The sequence below is a fragment of the Muscardinus avellanarius genome (genome assembly GCF_963383645.1).
Source record: "Muscardinus avellanarius genome assembly, chromosome: 21".
NCBI classification, from domain to species: domain Eukaryota; kingdom Metazoa; phylum Chordata; class Mammalia; order Rodentia; family Gliridae; genus Muscardinus; species Muscardinus avellanarius.
Genome location: NC_137807.1, coordinates 21,888,285 through 21,902,506, shown reverse-complemented (window position 1 = coordinate 21,902,506; position 14,222 = coordinate 21,888,285). Strand labels below are relative to the sequence as shown.

Below are 14,222 nucleotides of genomic sequence, written 5' to 3'. Positions count from 1 at the left end.
TCATTTTCAAGGACTGGAAGGTGATCTGGCGTTAGCCACTGTGACCTTAAGCAAGTTTGCGTAAGTTCTTTCCCCCGGGGAAGAACTGGGGGTTTAATCCAGGGGGATTCTACCTACAAGCTACACCCCAGACCTATTTTTTATTCTTTGTTTTGAAACAGGGTTTTACTAAATTGCAAAGGGCCTAAGTAGCTGAGGCTGACCACAAACCGCGATCCTTCTGTCTCAGCCTCCCAAGTCCTGGGATTACACATCTGCACCACCATGTCGGGCTTAAGTTCTTTAAAGTTCAGCTTTCTAACCATAAATGGGGGTAACTGACCATGGCAATGAGCTGGAAGGGTCGCAGGGAAGGTACTTGGCTGAGTACAGTGCCTGACACCAGCAGATGCTTGGTGGACAGTTATTGACTGTTATTAAGCACCCTCCTCTCTACACCATGGGGCCGTATCAGGACAGGGCTACAGAAGAGGGTCCTCTCCTATCCATCTCCTCTTCTCCTTGCGTTAGAAACTGGAAGTATTTTTTCCAATAAGCCTCAAACTGGAAGCACCGCCATCCCACCAACCCATGAATCCTACAATAGCACTGAAGGCCCTGGAGCTGATTTAAATCTCTGCTGCTTGCAAGGTCTGAGGCTCCGTTTCCTCATCTGCACGCCAGGGACAGGTAGACACGCATGCACATTTATTTCAAGGGTCATCGTGAAGATTAGCTGTGCTCCACCACATAAGGGGCTCAGGAAAAGAGCCAGGGTTAAGCCGGGCGTGGTGGCGCACGCTTGTAATCCCAGCACTCGGGAGGCTGAGGCAGGAGGATTGCGGTTCACGGCAGTCGCAGCTACTTAGTGAGGTCCCTTTGCAACTCAGTGAGATCCTGTTTCTAAATAAAGAATAATAAAAAAAATAGGGCTGGGGGTGTAGCGCAGAGGTAGAATGCCCCTGAGTTCCATCCCCAGTATTGCAAAAGAAAGAAAAAAAAAAGACCCAGGGTTCACTCTTGTCACCATTACCATCTGCTCTGAGAAGCTCAGGTGGAGTTCAGACGTGGGCTCAGATTCATTAGGAGGAAGACAGGTGGGCAGGTGGGCAGGGTGGGAGCAGGGTGTGTGAGAGAATGTTTGAGCTCGCTGGAACAAGAGGGCCCTGCCCAGACTGCTGTGGGATGCAGGGCTGCGGGAGGACGGTAGTGGCCCTGGAGTGCTGGGGAGCCATGGGAGGTGCAGGGCAGACCCCTGGGGATGAGACCTGCATCAGCTTCTTGGGCTGGGCGGGCGAGGAGGGCTGAGGCCTGGAGAGGAGCTGCAGAGAGGGGCCGACTCACGTACACCTGCGGGCGGACTCCTGGGCCAGCTGCAGCCGGTAGACGGAGAGGCGGTTGGCGCCCCCGCACACGCTGCCCCGCTCGCCTTTGCAGTGCATGTCACATTCGGCCTCGCTCACGTTTGCGGCCTGGATCTTGTGGCCGCAGTAGCATTCAGCGCCGAACTCCAGCCCGGCGTACAGGTAACCCCTGCGGGAGGCTGCCGTCAGGTGGGGCAGCTGCCACCAGGACCCCGGGGACAGGGTGCCCACCCCGTGTAGAGACCGCGTAGACAAGCGCCTTTGGGAGAGCCCAAGGATAGGAGAAGGGAGCCCCAGTGGGTGGTGCACAGGGGGAGCTTAAGAGGAGGAGGGGAGTACAGGGGTGAATTTGGGGGAGAGGCATGCTCCAAGGGAGGGGCTCTGGACTCCAGGGGAGTCAGGGAGGCTCTGGAGTTGGAGAGCCTGGGAGGAGGAGCGGGAGACAGGAGCCCCAAGGAGGGGTCCTCCAGGAGCTGAGACAGCCCAGGGGAGACCCAGCCGACTGTCCTCATCTCTGCTATATTTTTATCTACTCACAGAGACACAACACACTCATAATCACACACACACACACACACACACACACACACACACCTGCAGCACACGGCACACCTAGCACACACCTGCCCCTGATCCTGTGGTCTCCACTCCAAAAGCTGCCTTGCTCCTGCTGGTCCAGAGACATGAGACGTCATCTCTCCAGAGCCCAGCCCCTTTATTCCAGGAAATGTCCCCCAGGAATGACATCATTCTGTCCCTGAAGAGGAGTGGGCGCCAGGGGAGGAGGCAGGGACATTCACTCTCCTTTGGAAGTTGGCAAAACCAAGCTCCATATCCTGCCAAGGAAAAAATTCCTTCCCCTAAACAGAACAATCCGAGCACTGCGAGATTTTCAACTGTTTTTTTTTTTTTTTTCCACATTCATGGAATCTTTTCCTAAAAAGGACACTCAGCTAGCAGTGCTGGCTCAGGTTTAGGAGATGGGGGTGAAGGAGGGGGACAAGAGGACCCTGCCCAGTCTCTTCTCTCTGTATGGTCACGGAGATGCTCTCCAGAGCCAGAGGGCTGCGCAGGGAGCCACGGCTGCTCTGTCTCTCTGGATCACAGGGTGCTGGCTGGAGAGTCAGACCCAGGCCACCTGCTCACCTGGGAAGACGAGGCAGGAGAAACTCATGCACACTGAGCATCTTGATGCTTAATCCCCAGAAAAACCCTGGGGTCATGCCAGCTTCCCGGTTTTACCCGCCTCAGTCCCTCTCTGGTTCTTGGGTGCCCCTGGGTCCCCTCTCCTGTGATGGCACCTGCTGATAGAGGTGTATTTCCCCAGGAAAGGGTCCAGCAGGTGTTTCTCTTCCAAAGCAAGAGGCAGCCCATCCCTCAGGGGTGGAGAGGCTGGAGCCCAGGGTGGAGGAGAACTGAGGTGTGAGGAGACCCATGTGGGAGAGAGCCTAATAGCTGCCGGGCCAAGGAAGGAGCGATCTGTCAGGAGAGCTCCCAGGCCCGGAGCTAAAATGCATTCACGGGTTCTTGGATATGCCTTCTAAATGTTCCAAAATGCGTTCACAGGTTCTTAGATATGCCTTTCTTTAAGAGCTAGGGCTAAGCTCACTTCCTCTGGAATTTGGACTGGACTTAGTGGCTCCTGGTGAATAGAAGGTGGGGACGCAGCTGGTGCTATAATTTGGATTTCGAGTGTCCCCCAGAGGGCTTAGTCCCAGGGTGTCATTGCTGAGAAGGGGCAGACCCTTGAAGAGGGGGAGCCTAGTGGGAAGACCTTAGGACGCTGGGGATATGGCCTGGAAGGGGATTGTGGGACCTCCATTTTCTTTCTCTTCCTCTCTTGTTTTTTTGGCCAGGAGGTGAATGTGTCTGCTTTATCACCTGCTCCCATCACGATGGGCCAAAGAAATGTGTCCAATCAACCATGGGCTAGAACTTCCCAAACTGAGAGCCCAGCTAAACCTTTCCTCTCTGTAAGTTAATCATCTTGGGTCTTTTGCTACAACAACAGGAAGCTGACTAGCACAGATGTATGTACCTTCCAAGGTGCTCCGATTTGAATACAGCTTGTATGTCCCTCAAGGGTCATGTGTTCAAGGCATGGTCTCCAGGGTGGAGGTATTGGGAGGTCGTAGAACCTGGAAGAACTGGGGCCCACTAAGAGGGTCATCAGGTAGTTCTCATGTGACCCTTGCTAGTAACTATGAGAAGGCTATTATAAAAGCAGCTTTCCTGGACTGTCTCTCTCTCTCTCCCCCTCCCTCTCTCCCTCTCCCCCTCTCTCTCCTTTCTCTGTCTCTCTGTCTTTCCTCTCTCTGTCTTTCCTCTCTCTCCCTCCCTCCCTCCCTCCCTCCCTCCCTCCTGGATTCTCTCTCTCTCTCTCTCTCTCTCTCTTCTCTTCTCTTCTCTTCTCTTCTCTTCTCTTCTCTTCTCTTCTCTTCTCTCTCTTTCCTGGTCAAGAAACAATTTTCCCCTTCTACACTGCACTACTCTAACTAGAAAACTACTTAGAAAACTTCTATTTATCCTTCAAAACCCAGGTCCCGGTCTCACCGCTGTGATTTGTCCTGAGAACTCCATGCGCGCCTCCTTTGGGGAGCCCTTGAACCTTGTGTGGCATCCTTAGCTCAGCACCCATCGTCCTTCATGTCTCTTCTACTGTGGAATGTGCTTTATAACGTCCCTGCTCACAGGGGCCCGTGCCATTAAAGAATTAATCCTAACTGCACAGTACTTTAGAACAGTGCTTGGCACAAAGCAAGAATTCCTAGGTGTCAGTGTTGTCTTACAGCTCAAGCCTGCTTATGCCTCTATCTCCCCAAGCAGCTGGGGAGCCCCTGCAGGCAGGGCTGTGGCTGCCTCGCCCCAACATCACCAGCACACGTGGACAGCCAACAAATCCTTTCCCGACACCTGGCACTTCCAGCTGCCTGCAGCAATGCCACTGCAATCCTCACCTGATTGCACCACCCTGGCTGTACCAGCCTTCCTTTCCAAGCTGTTAGCTCCGTGAGGACAGGCAGGGCCCTGTGGAATCCACCTTTGCTAATAAATCCCCACCATCTGGAACTTGCTGTCTGTCCCAAGTTGGGGCAGGATCCAGGGCTCATGGCTTCAATGCCAGGCTTCTTGGGCAGCTAATTTTAAAGGGAATAGTGTTTCCTCATCAGGCATGGCGGGAAGAGTCTCTTCCATGGCCAGCCCTTTGACCGCTTTCTGCACTAACCATGCTGATGTGTTCAGTGGAGCTTATGACCGTCAGAGCCAGCCAGCTGGAGTCTGGAGGTGAGCGGCTTAGAGGTCTCCTCTGGAGCCAGGATACGGTCAAAGGGCCCAGGGGACAAGAGGAGGAGCAGGCCAGCCCAGCCCCAAGGCACCCCGGAGGTCCTGTTCCTGCTCACTGGCCTTTTGGGGAGTCATCTGCTCTTGAAAAGCCACCTCCTACCCTCAGTGCCTGTCACAAACAAAAGCATCATTCTCTGTACATGACAGGTGAGGGTCTCCTGGGAAGAAGAGCAATGGGCGCCTATGCTGAGAAACCATAGATACCCTGATGCCCAAGCCCTGTCTCACCCTCCACAGGGCATCTCAGGAGCCCCAGGCTGGTACACTTGCTCCCTTGGGCATACGCACATCCAGTTGTGCATGTCCAAGTCGTGGGTGATTCCTGAAAACCTTGTGTACTCTTAAATGGAGCCGCATGTTCTATGATACAGCCAGCTGCCAGCATGCACAGATACCGTTCTAGACCTTGCACACACTCACAGAGACTCCAGCACACACACACACACACACACACACACACACACACACACACTATTATTTATAGATATTTGTGGATTTTAAGCTCGCCCCAAAAGCCAGCTGACTTTACCCAATGTGCACTACTAACTCACTCACTCCTGGACACAACCTCACAGTCACAAGCCCCCATGGGCCAACTCTTGAGCAATCCTGCTTGTCCACGTGAATGCATGTGTCCACACACGCATGTGCAAACAGGCACACACACACGCACACACATCTTGTATGCCCCTACCCCGGTGGTCACATATTCACCCCCCGACACACTCTCCCCTGCAGGAATCAGAAGGAAGGGTTGACGTGTTTATGTCTGGGGATGTCGGGGCCCTACCGTTCAGCACAGTTGTCTTGGCAACGGAAGATGGTCATCTTTTTGTAGTCGAAAAAGGACACACCTCGAAGTGCCCGACTCTGGGTGTCATCCAGGTAGCAGCCGATGTACTTGGCTTTGGAGAAAGGAGAAGAGTCAGATGTGGCTGTGGACGGAGACCCAAGGGTGACCGCAGGAAATGGCCATGCGCTGCAGGCTGCGTGGCCTTGGTGAGCGCTCGTTCCAATTCCTCCCTCTCGGCAGAAACGAGAGGCTGAAGGTCACAGGCCTGGGCTGAACCTGGGCCATTCAGGGCAGTGGAGGGCAGTGAGGGGGCTGCATTCTTGGACACCAGCAGGACGGGCTTCTGTGCAAGGGCTGCAGCCAAGCCCTGGGGTCTCAACGGGGCACCCAGAACCCAAGACCCAGCCATTCCCCAAGCAATAAAGGGGACTTCTGTGTCCTGAAAGGTAGCAGCTTTGGGCCATCTCGACGGTCCAGCCTGCCTCAAGGTCTCCTTTTGTGAGAGGGCTCCAGGCTTAGGCATCTCAGGGCCTAACTTCTCAGTTTACTTTGGCTACCCTTAGCTCTGGCCTGGGGAACCTATCGGAGACCTAGTTTTCTTTCTAGTGGGGTAAAAAAATAAGGTCCGAAGGGGGCACTCTGTGTACATGTCTGTACCATAGTGTCCAGCCTGGCCACTCACAGTGCTGGCTGGGGTGCTTTACAGCTCGTCTCTATGGTGGGGCAAGGGAAACGCTTCCATTCAAAGAACAATTTCAGATCTAGCTCTCATCCCTGGGCTCCACCCTCAGTACCACAAAAAACAAAACAAAACAATAACATCCAGCCCAGCAGAGATCCTTCTGCAGTTTGACATGATCTGACGAAGTTCTTCAATGTCAGCCAGCTCTGGCTAGGTGTTTTTCCTGTTGCCTTGGGGAGAGGGGGGACACCGGTCAACACACATCAGATACTCAAGCTCAGTAACTTGCCAGAATCCACCCAGAGTGGGAGTGGGGGGACCTCAGACCAAATCCAAGGTGAGCCTGTCCACGCCAAAGCTGCCCCTTCCCACGCACACACACGGCACTAGCCACGGCTTGAAAGGAGGCATCTCCACCCCCTGGACTCACCCTGCAGGAAGAGGATGGGAGACCCAGTACTTGAGAGGCTGAGACAGGAGGATCACAGGTTTGAGGCTAGCCTCAGCAACTTAATGAGGTCCTCAGCAAAACAAAAATGAACGCTCCTAGTAATAAGGCGCTCTCTCTCTCTCTCTCTCTCTCTCTCTCTCTCTCTCTCTCTCTCTCTCTCTCTCTCTCTCTCTCATTGTAGTTAATTTTTTCTGATAAAGGCAATTCGTTAAAGGCTAAACACAAACCGATGTGCCCCCCCTTTTTATGGTACTGGGGATGGACTCCAGGGACATTCTTTCTCCGAGTTACACCCCCAGCCTTTTTTATTTGGAAACAGGGTCTGGCTAAAATGCTAAGTCTAGCCCTGATCCCGTGATTGTCCTGTCTCAGCCTCCCAGATACTGGGATTACAGGCGTGCGCCGCTGTTCCCGGCCTGTGTACCCCTCTTAGTGATTGTGAATAGATCTGCCATCGGAAGCATCTCTACTGCAGTCAGTCGGTTCTGGGTTCAAATCCCAGGTACAGCAAGACAGGGGCCCCCAAATGTCACGCAAGCTCTGGAAGTATGGTTTTCCCACCGGAAAAGTAGAAACAAAAATTCTTCTAGGGGTGCTATGAGTTGAACTGTGTCTCCCTTGCCATCTAAACCCCCACCCCCCCACACACAAAAAAAGATATAGGGAAGTCTTAATCCCCAGTATCTCAGAATGATGCCTTGTTTGAAATAGGGTCACTGCACATCTCATTAAATTATTTTTTTATTTTTTTGTGGTACTAGGGATTGAACCCAGGGGCCTTCTACCTCCGAGTTACATCCCTAGCCCTATTTTATTTTATTTTTTGAAACAGGGTCTCACTAGGTTGATAAGAATCTCACTACTTGCTGAGGCTGTCCTCTAACCTGTGGGAAAATCATACTTCCAGACCTTTAATATATTCCAATTTTTCTACAAAGGGCGCATATGATTTTAATAATTGGGAGAAAGGTTTATTTGTTAAAGTGAAATTTATATATTTTTCCTCTAAGGGGCTATGAATATTCTTCAGAGGATAAAACACTATATATATATATATATATATATATATATATATATATATGCATTAAAATACAGAATGAAGGACTAGATGGAGCTGGACACTATCTTTTTGAAGCAGGAGACATGTAGCTCTGTGGTTAAAATAAGGGCTTTGGGCTCAGAAGTGCGCTGGCGTCAGCTCTGCCTCTGAGCAGCTGTGTGAGCTTGGGCATGTGGTTTAACCTCTCGGAGCCGCTGTTTCTTCACCGACTAAGTGAGGCATCCATATCCGAGGGAGGCTGGAGATCGAGTGTGGATGCAGTCCCTGACACAGAGCTGGAGGAGGCGGGGAGTGGGTGCCCCCGGTGTCCCTTCCGGAGTAGCAGACTAAGTTTGCCTGCGTCCTTCTTCCCGCCCAGCCTGAGCCCCTCTGATGTGAGGGCTATGAAGGTATCACAGGCTTGGAAACCAGGTCGGTTTTTTTTTTTTTTTTGGTGGTCCTGGGGTTCCTGGAAGCCCTTCTACTTCCGGGTTACACTCCCAGACCTATTTTTACATTTTTATTTGGAAACAGGGTCTCCTAAGCCAGCGCGCACGGCTGGCTTCGAACCCGCGCGATCCTCCTGTCTCCGCCTCCCAAGCGCGGGGATGACAAGCGTGCGCCACCGCGCCCGGCTAACCAGGTCGTTTTTTATTCTGCCTCTGCCTCTGCCTCAGACTTTACCTTCCATACGTCACGATACCTCCTCTACCTGCTTTCTTCTGCAAAAGCTGGGTACTAGCAATATAACACATTAAGCTCTTCCTGTGTGCCAGACTGCGCAAATGGCTTTTGTGCCCTTAGAAGCAAGGCGATGAGGTGGTTCAGGGATAGAGTTATGACTCAAAGCACCTGGGTTCAAATACAGCTTTACCCTCAGCTGGGGAAACCTGGGCAAATTACTCGACACCTCTGCCTGAGTTTCCTCCCTGTTATAGGGAGCCTTCCTCTTTTGGTTGCTATAAGGATTCTGGGAAGCGATGGGCGTACAGTCCTCTGAGCAGGGGCTGGCATTAAGAGAGTCCACACTGGACTTGTTCTGGAAACATCATGGCGGCCACCTGATGTTAAGCACCTTTATCCCTAAGGGGAAACCGAGTCTCAGAGAGGGGAAGGGGCCGGCCCCAGGCTACACAGCCAGCAAGTTGTAGCACTGGGATTGGAAGGCTGATCTCTTTCCAGCTCAGGCTCTGGCAGGGATGAGTGAGAGGGAGGGCCCGGCCAGGTGACTGGCGCATCGTAGGTACCCACTGCACCCAGGCATCCAGATGGGATCCAGGGGCCATTCTACTTCCAAGTTATACCTCCAGTCCTATTTTATTTTTAATTTAATTTTGTTTTTTTGTAGTATCATTATTATTTTTAATTTTAAAACAGAGTCTCCCTAGGTTGATGAGAGCCTCACTAGTTTCTGAAGCTGGCCTCAAAACTGTGATCCTCTTGTCTTCAGCCTCCCAAATACTGGGATCCCAGGCGTGTACCACCACGCCCGGCTTCAGACCTTGTTTAAGAATTCAGTTTACCCAATAGCTACCTGTGCAAGCGATTTCTCTCTGAGCCTCAGTTTTATTGCCTGTGAAATGGGGGTAATAGTAGCCTCTACCTCGAGCTGTTATGGATCGATAAGGAAAGAAACACACATGATCTAGCCCATTGTGGGTGATCGATAGATTAGCTACTAAAAATACTGACAGCAACTCCTAAGCAACCTATTATAATAAATGGGCTAAGTATTTGATGTACATCTTTCCATTAAGATAACATATGGAAGCCGGGCGTGGTGGCGCACGCTTGTCATCCCCGCGCTTGGAGGCAGAGACAGGAGGATCGCGCAGGTTCGAAGCCAGTCGTGCTGGCTTTAAGAGACCCTGTTTCCAAATAAAAAAATATAAAATAGGTCTGGGAGTGTAGCCCGGAGGTAGAAGGGCTTCCAGGAACCAGAGTACCACCAAAAAACAACAAAAAAACCCCCAAAAAAACCAAAAAAAAAAAAACATATGGAGCTGGGCGTAGTGGCACATGCTTGTAATCCCAGCACTTGGGAGGCTGAGATAGGAGAATCGCGGTTTGAGGACAGCTTCAGCTACTACTTAGTGAGGCCCTTTTCAACTCAGTGAGACCCTGTTTCAAGATAAAGGATGAAAAATAGGGCTGGCGTGTAGCTCAGATGTAGAATGCCCCTGGGTTCCATCCTCAGTACGGCAAAGGAAAAAAAAAAAAGCGAGTGGCATGAAATAGATGCTTAAGAAAGGGTAGTTAGTAGTCATGGTAACAGTGGCAGCAGCAGTATGGTGGTCCCCTGGTATCTTTGGGGACTGGATCCAGGAACTTCAGGATACCAGCATCCGTAGATGCTCAAGTCCCATCTGTAAAATGGCGTAGCATCTGCGTAGAACCTAGGCACGCCCTCCTGTGTACCTTAAATCATTTCCGGATCACTTACAATACTTCTTACAAGGTAAATAGCATGTGAGTAGTTGTCATACTGCACTGTGTGGAGAATAAAGACAAGAAAACAAACGTACATGCTCAGTACTGACATATTTTTGTCTGCATATTTTCGAGCTATGGTTAGTGGAATTCCAGATACAGATTACTGACTGTATTTAATTTTCCTAACAAATGAGGGGCATTATTGTTGACATCTCAACCGTGCCACACACATTTATTCTCTACAGAGGATCTAGCAAGCATTAGCAATTTCTGTTAAGACAGGGCCACGTTGGGAGGGGCGGGGCCCGGAGCTGAGCGGAGCTGATGCAGAAGGGGGAGACGACCCCGCACAGGCTCTCCAAGCGGAGGGCTACTTATTCTTACATCTGCGCGTCCATTCAACAAGCAGGAGCAGAGCCCCCAGGCTTGCACCAGGCTCTGTCCCAGGTGCTGACGGGCAGACCAAGGAGGACGGGCGGCACTCCCTCTCTCCCGGGGGGAGGCAGATGATGAACACAGATGTCACCCAGTGGTGGTGAGCTGAGATGGAGATGAAGCTGGGCGGTGCAGGTTTGACCAGGTAGGATACTCTGGGAAGCGCCTATGGGGAGGCAGGGTTTGAATGGAGACCCAAAGGAAGGGAAGAGGGGAGCCATCCAAAGATCTAGGGCATTCCCTGGGAAGCGAAGGCCTCTACAGGGATCCTGGTGTCAGAACAGGCGTGGGTGTTTGATGGACAGCGGGAGTACAGTGGGCGGACTGTGGTGAGGGACGGGGACTGTTACAAGATGAGGTTGGGAAGGAGCTGAGCACAGGAGTCTAGGGTCTGTCCTAAGGACGATGGGGAGCATTTCTTAAGGTGCAGGCTGTGAAACTTTAGGGCTTTCAAGGGACTTTGGGAGTGTGGAGTGGTCAGGGTGAGAGGGAGCTTGATGTGTGGAGAATAGAAAGAGACACCATCAGCTGGGTGTGGTGGCACACAGCTTGGGAGGCTGAGACAGGAGGATCACGGGTTTGAAGCCAGCCTCAGCAACTTAGTGAGACCTTTAGCAACTTAGTGAGACCTTTGGCAACTTAGTGAGACCTTGTTTTAAAAATAATTTAAAACACAAGGCTGGGGTGTATCTTAGAGGTAGAGTACGTACTCTGGGCTCAACTCCTGGGGGGGGGGAGAGAGAGAGAGAGAGAGAGAGAGAGAGAGAGAGAGAGAGAGAAGAAGAAGAAGAAGAAGAAGAAGAAGAAGAAGAAGAAGAAGAAGAAGAAGGAGAAGAAAGAGAAAGAGGAGAGAGCCCTATCATGATTTCCCTCACTCCATGCAGATCTCAGGCTTCAACTATACCTCCAAGATGGGCTCCCCAGCTAGGGCCCATCTTTACTCTGAACATCTTTACTAACCCCGGCCAGGCATCAGGCTGTGTACTCTTGGGAGCACATCTTACTGAGCTCTCAGGTTGCCAGCAAGGGAGCCGCTGTTGTTTCTGTTCCCAGGTTCCAAATGAGAGACATGAGGAGCTGACGCCCCTTGCCTTGGGGAGGAGCTGGAACAGGAACCCGAGTGGCCCCTCCTCCTGTCCCCATCGACATCGGGGTCTCGAAGAGGCAGAAGCCTGGAGAATGCCCAAGGGTGGCGCTCTCTCTCTCTCTCTCTCTCTCTCTCTCTCTCTCTCTCTCTCTCTCTCCTCCTCCTCCTCCTCCTCCTCCTCCTCCTCCTCCTCCTCCTCCTCCTCCTCCTCCTCCTCCTTCTTCTTCTTCTTCTTCTTCTTCTTCTTCTTCTTCTTCTTCTTCTTCTTCTTCTTCTTCTTCTCTCTCCTCCTCCTCCCCTCCTCCTCCTCCTCCTCCTCCTCCTCCTTCTTTCTCTCTCTTTCTCTCTCTCCTCTCCTCCTCCTCCTCCTCCTCCTCCTCCTCCTCCTCCTCCTCCTCCTCCTCCTTCTTCTTCTTCTTCTTCTTCTTCTTCTTCTTCTTCTTTCTCTCTCTCTCTCTCTCTCTCTCTCTCTCTCTCTCCTTTTCTTGTGGCACTAGGGATTGAACCCAGGGGCATTCTCTCTGAGCATACACCCCCCATAATTTATTTATTTATTTATAATTTGAAACAGGGTCTTACTAAGTTGCTGAGGCTGTCCTCAAACCTGCAATCCTCCTGCCTCAGCCTTCCAAATCCTGGGATTGCAGGTGCTGCACCACCATGCATGGCCGGAGGGTGGCATTTCCGGATGGCTCGGAGCCAGGCACAGAGTAGAACTGGGCAGGGGATGGGCTCCTTGGATGTCCTGCTATTGCCCCGCTGCTCTCCATGGTGGGACATGGCTTTTCTGAGGGCCGGATTGCAGTGCGGTTCACAGACTAGTGAGTTTTCCCTTCTGTAGTGACTGGAGGTTTATTCTCCCAAAGCACCTGGCTTGGGTTCCTGAAACATTCACCACGATCAGCTCATGTTTCCAGGGTCGTGGGTCCTGACCCAGCATGCTGGGCTGAAGGGCAAATGCCAGCCAACTCGGGGAGAGGGCCAAGGGAGACACGTGCTCAGGCCAGGTGGCCTTGAACTTCCAATCTACTGTTGACTGAGCTGCAGCCAGTATCTTTATTTCTCCAAGCCTCGGTTTCACCTCTGTTAACTGGGCACAGGATTGTAGGTTCCTTACTCAAGCCCGGGGAATTGAGTGAAAATCAAAGAAAAGCTGTTTTTTTGATGGCGACAGGCTGAGACAGTGAGACAAAACAGGCCGAGGTCAATGATGTCCTACGAGGCACCACGGCCAAAAGATGGTGGGCCAGGGGCAAGGCAGTGTAGCCCAAGCTCTGCTGCTTAGCAGCTGGGCGACGTTGGCCCCTGGTGCATGTTTAAAAAAAAATCAGCAACACATACAGTTTGGGGGTAACCATCCGATACCTGCAAAGTGCTCACCACGGTACCTGGGACTGAAATACTCATTACATTCTAGCTCATTTTATTTTCAGGCCTATTTACCAAAGGCTTCCCTGGGGTGGGGGTCCAGCTGGGAGTCCTGAGGGACATGGGGTTCAAATCCAAACTTCACTACTGACGAGCTGTGTGATCTTGCCCGAGCTGCAGAATCCCTCTGGGCTTCTATTTTTCTTCTGTGAAATGAGGTGGATAATGAAACCTACTACGTGTGTGCAGCTATGGGTCTAGGCCTACTGGTTCCTATTAAATACTGATACAGGATGCCGGCACGTCTCCGCGATTCCCCTCCATGCCTGGGTCCTCTGCTCTTACCTCGCTCCTCTTCCTTCTCTCTGATGACTCTCCCCTTGAGCGCTCGGCTCCAGGCTCCGCCGTAGTCACCCAGCTTGATTCTCTTGCTGGAGTCCTTGTTCTTGAACGAGGGTCCCAACCTGCGGGCGATGCTCGAGGCCTCGCCATCCCGGAAGCCCTTGCCTGCGAAGGCCATCTCTGCGCCTTCAGCTGGGCCTCCGGCGGCGGCGACAGCAGGGTTGGCCTGGTTCTGGGAGACAGCAGGCTGGCCGGCAAAGCCAGAGTGCAGGAAGACGAGGCTCCCGGCGGTCAGGTAGAGGGCCAGGAAGGTGAAGAAACGCACAGGTTTCCGGCGGAAGTAGCGCTGGAATTTGAACCAGAGCTTGGCCATAGCGGGATCATTCCGGACTGGCTCGCTGGGGCACGGAGGGTGTGGGAAGGTAATGGGGAAGGCTTGGTTTCTCCAGCTTTCTCTGGAGGGTTTCAGCTTTTATCCCTCTGAATGGAACAACAAAACCAGAGTGGGAAAGCGAGTCTGGGACAAGGTCAAGCCAAAGGTTGACACGGCTTACCAGCCACCCAAGACCAAGGTGGGCTTCTTGGGACCAAGAGAGAAGACCCACAGGAGGTGGTCCCATCTCCCTACATCTTCATCATCACTGTAGAGTTCCCAGAGAACTCTAAAAAATAGCAATTGGGGGGATTCCGATGGTCAGGTAATTTTGGGGGCTGGTGGGAGCTGGATTATCCACGGAGGGTCTTGACTCCGGCTTCTCTCCCTGGCTGGGGACCAGGCTCGGCTGTCCACCTTCTGAGAAATGTCAGTGGTGGGCCTTTGTCCATTCAAGCATCAGGGCCCAGGGCCATCTGCAAAACAGCAGAGACAGAGGCATGAGAGACGCCCCTCACCGAAGCACACGGT

The 14,222-nt window shown here is 52.2% G+C and overlaps 1 protein-coding gene across 2 annotated transcripts in view; it reads right to left on the bottom strand.

Annotated features, from left to right (window-relative positions):
* Positions 1-13,691, bottom strand: part of WSCD2 (WSC domain containing 2) — a gene marked incomplete at both ends in the record, with an annotated part of 47,641 nt that extends 33,950 nt beyond the window's left edge. The window contains 3 exons of one of the 2 annotated variants that reach the window (XM_080717378.1): positions 1,328-1,512; positions 5,479-5,623; positions 13,322-13,691. In XM_080717378.1, the coding sequence (XP_080573504.1) occupies positions 1,328-1,512; positions 5,479-5,623; positions 13,322-13,691 (700 nt within the window). The remainder of the gene's footprint in view (positions 1-1,327; positions 1,513-5,478; positions 5,624-13,321) is intronic. The other variant, XM_080717379.1, reaches the window with a different exon arrangement.
* Positions 13,692-14,222: the final 531 nt, after the last annotated feature.